The 2125-nt window shown below is 41.1% G+C and overlaps 1 protein-coding gene across 1 annotated transcript; it reads left to right on the forward strand.

Annotated features, from left to right (window-relative positions):
- The first annotated feature begins 923 nt into the window (after nucleotides 1-923).
- On the forward strand, nucleotides 924-1913 carry LOC122234246 (putative protein ZNF720). Its single transcript, XM_042970017.1, has 3 exons — nucleotides 924-935; nucleotides 1126-1252; nucleotides 1751-1913. The coding sequence occupies exons 1-3, from the start codon at nucleotides 924-926 to the stop codon at nucleotides 1855-1857; spliced, it is 246 nt and encodes an 81-aa protein (XP_042825951.1). The 3' UTR covers nucleotides 1858-1913.
- Nucleotides 1914-2125: the final 212 nt, after the last annotated feature.

A 2125-nucleotide genomic window follows, 5' to 3' on the forward strand; every position in this document is an offset into this window, starting at 1 on the left:
CAACTTTAGGTTGATAACAGTCAGAACTCCAGGATCCTGTGTCTTCTTTAACATGTGAAAATTGCTTCAGAAACTTCCTTTATCTCTGCCTCTCAACTTAAAACTATATAAGCAATGGCTTTTCACTAAAAGAGTGCTGGTCTTTCTTACCACACATCCTACCCATGCTTTAATAAATACATCTCTTTGCACCAAAAATGTTTCAAGAATACTTTCTGACCCTTCGCTCCCAGCCCACATCACATCAGTTTCTATTGGACAATGAAGGCTTTCACCTTGGTGTAGTAGAGATACTGACTTCTGGGAGTGGACATTCTAAATCAGAACTCCATTCTGTGGGTTTTTATTTTACTCCACACTCAGGTCATAGAAATATCCTCCTATTTACTTCTTTACATTTTCAGACAAAAAACAAGAATCACATAAATAACATACTTGAGGGTCTTAAAACCCAGAAATATAATAGAGTCACAACTAAAAACTACACCAGGTGGGGTTGTCACAGAAAGGAAACTTGATTTGCAGCCAGTAAGGAGATGACAGGGAATAACTTCCAAAGCAGAGACACAGAGAGAAAAAGGGAATGGGCTCCTTTTTTTTAGGGTTAGAGTGGATATTTAGAAAGAGGGGTCTTGCCATCTTTTGTAGAGCTGGGTATAAGGCCACACATTCACCTTAAGACAATAGTTCTATACCTACTTTGTCTCTTATTTAAATGAGGTTTGTCTTCCTCCTTGGGTAGAGATTTTAGTATTGTAATGAGGTATGTGTAATTGCCTGTCACTCCTTGGGTTACTGTTTGGTCCATCTGCATAGGTGTGAGGCAGGGGTTAAGCTCAAATTGGGCCTGCCCAAGCTCTTCCTCAGGATAGTCATTATCTTTTGCTGCATAGTTTCTGTTTCCACCAGAGGTCAGTGTGCCCATGGGGTCTTTTGCCTGAAGTAAAAGATAAGATGGAAAGAAGAGGTTAAGTAAAATGTAGGACTAAGTTCGGTGGGTACAAGCAGGTAAGCAGTAAAGATCAGGTGCTGGGGTCTAGCTGGTGACATTAACTCCCTTTTTCATCTCAGGTACCATTATGACCTCTGTCTGTGTCCACTTGGTAACTGTGGTATTTATTGCAGGGACTGTTGACCTTCAGGGATGTGGCCATAGAATTCTCTCAGGAAGAGTGGGGATTCCTGAACCACAGTCAGTGGGCACTGTACAGGGATGTGATGTTAGAGACCTATGGACACCTCCTCTTCATGGGTGAGGATAACTCCTTCCAGACTTCCCAAACCACACTCAGGGGTTTGTTCCTTCCTTTGAAGACTGTCTCTTGGAAAATTCCTCTTTGCATGGCTGGGATTCAGTTCCCTGTAGTAAGGGAAAGAAGTAGGGGTTTGTAGATACAGAGAAAAATTTTCCTGATGTTTCCTTTTCAGTTTTAGATTTCCCTTCCTTAGGATAACCTCATCATTTCTGTAGATTAGTGGCCATTCTAAATATTGAGTGACATAAAATAGTACTGCCCACAGCTTAAACTTCAATTTCCAATCCTTATTATTATATCTAGTACCTGGAAGTTCAGTTCAAGATATGAACTTGGGAAATCCCTCCTGTGTGTTCTTAAAGGATCTGTTGGGCTACAGCATTTGGGAAATCATTTTCCTGAATTCCAAAATGTCCTCTCTTCTCTACTGAGCACAATAGTCGATCAAAGGTTAGAATTCCCAGCGATTTTCTATTCTTTTTTTTCTAAAACAGGTCTTGTTGTGTCTAAGCCAGACCTGGTCATCTTTTTGGAGCAAAAGGAGTCTTGGAATGTGAAGGGAAAGGAGACAGTAGCCACACACCCAGATAGATGGGAATGAATGAAGCAGATGACAGAGGTGAGGTCCAAATGTGAAGGAGGAAGTTAAACCTTAAAATGTGGTTCAGGCAGCTCTCCTTGAAAGGAAATAGTTTGAGAAACCTAATTTGTTTGTTTGTTTGTTTGTTTGTTTTCCTCCCCCTCACATAGGGACATCTTCTAACCAATATTACCATGCTCTTATGTTCCCTAAGGATTCTCCTTCACCTCCAATGATGGCTCTTCACATCTGTGTGAGAGCCAAAGGATTCCCCTTGGGGTGCAAAAGT

Source organism: Panthera tigris, chromosome E2 (genome assembly GCF_018350195.1).
Source record: "Panthera tigris isolate Pti1 chromosome E2, P.tigris_Pti1_mat1.1, whole genome shotgun sequence".
In the NCBI taxonomy this organism is placed as follows: domain Eukaryota; kingdom Metazoa; phylum Chordata; class Mammalia; order Carnivora; family Felidae; genus Panthera; species Panthera tigris.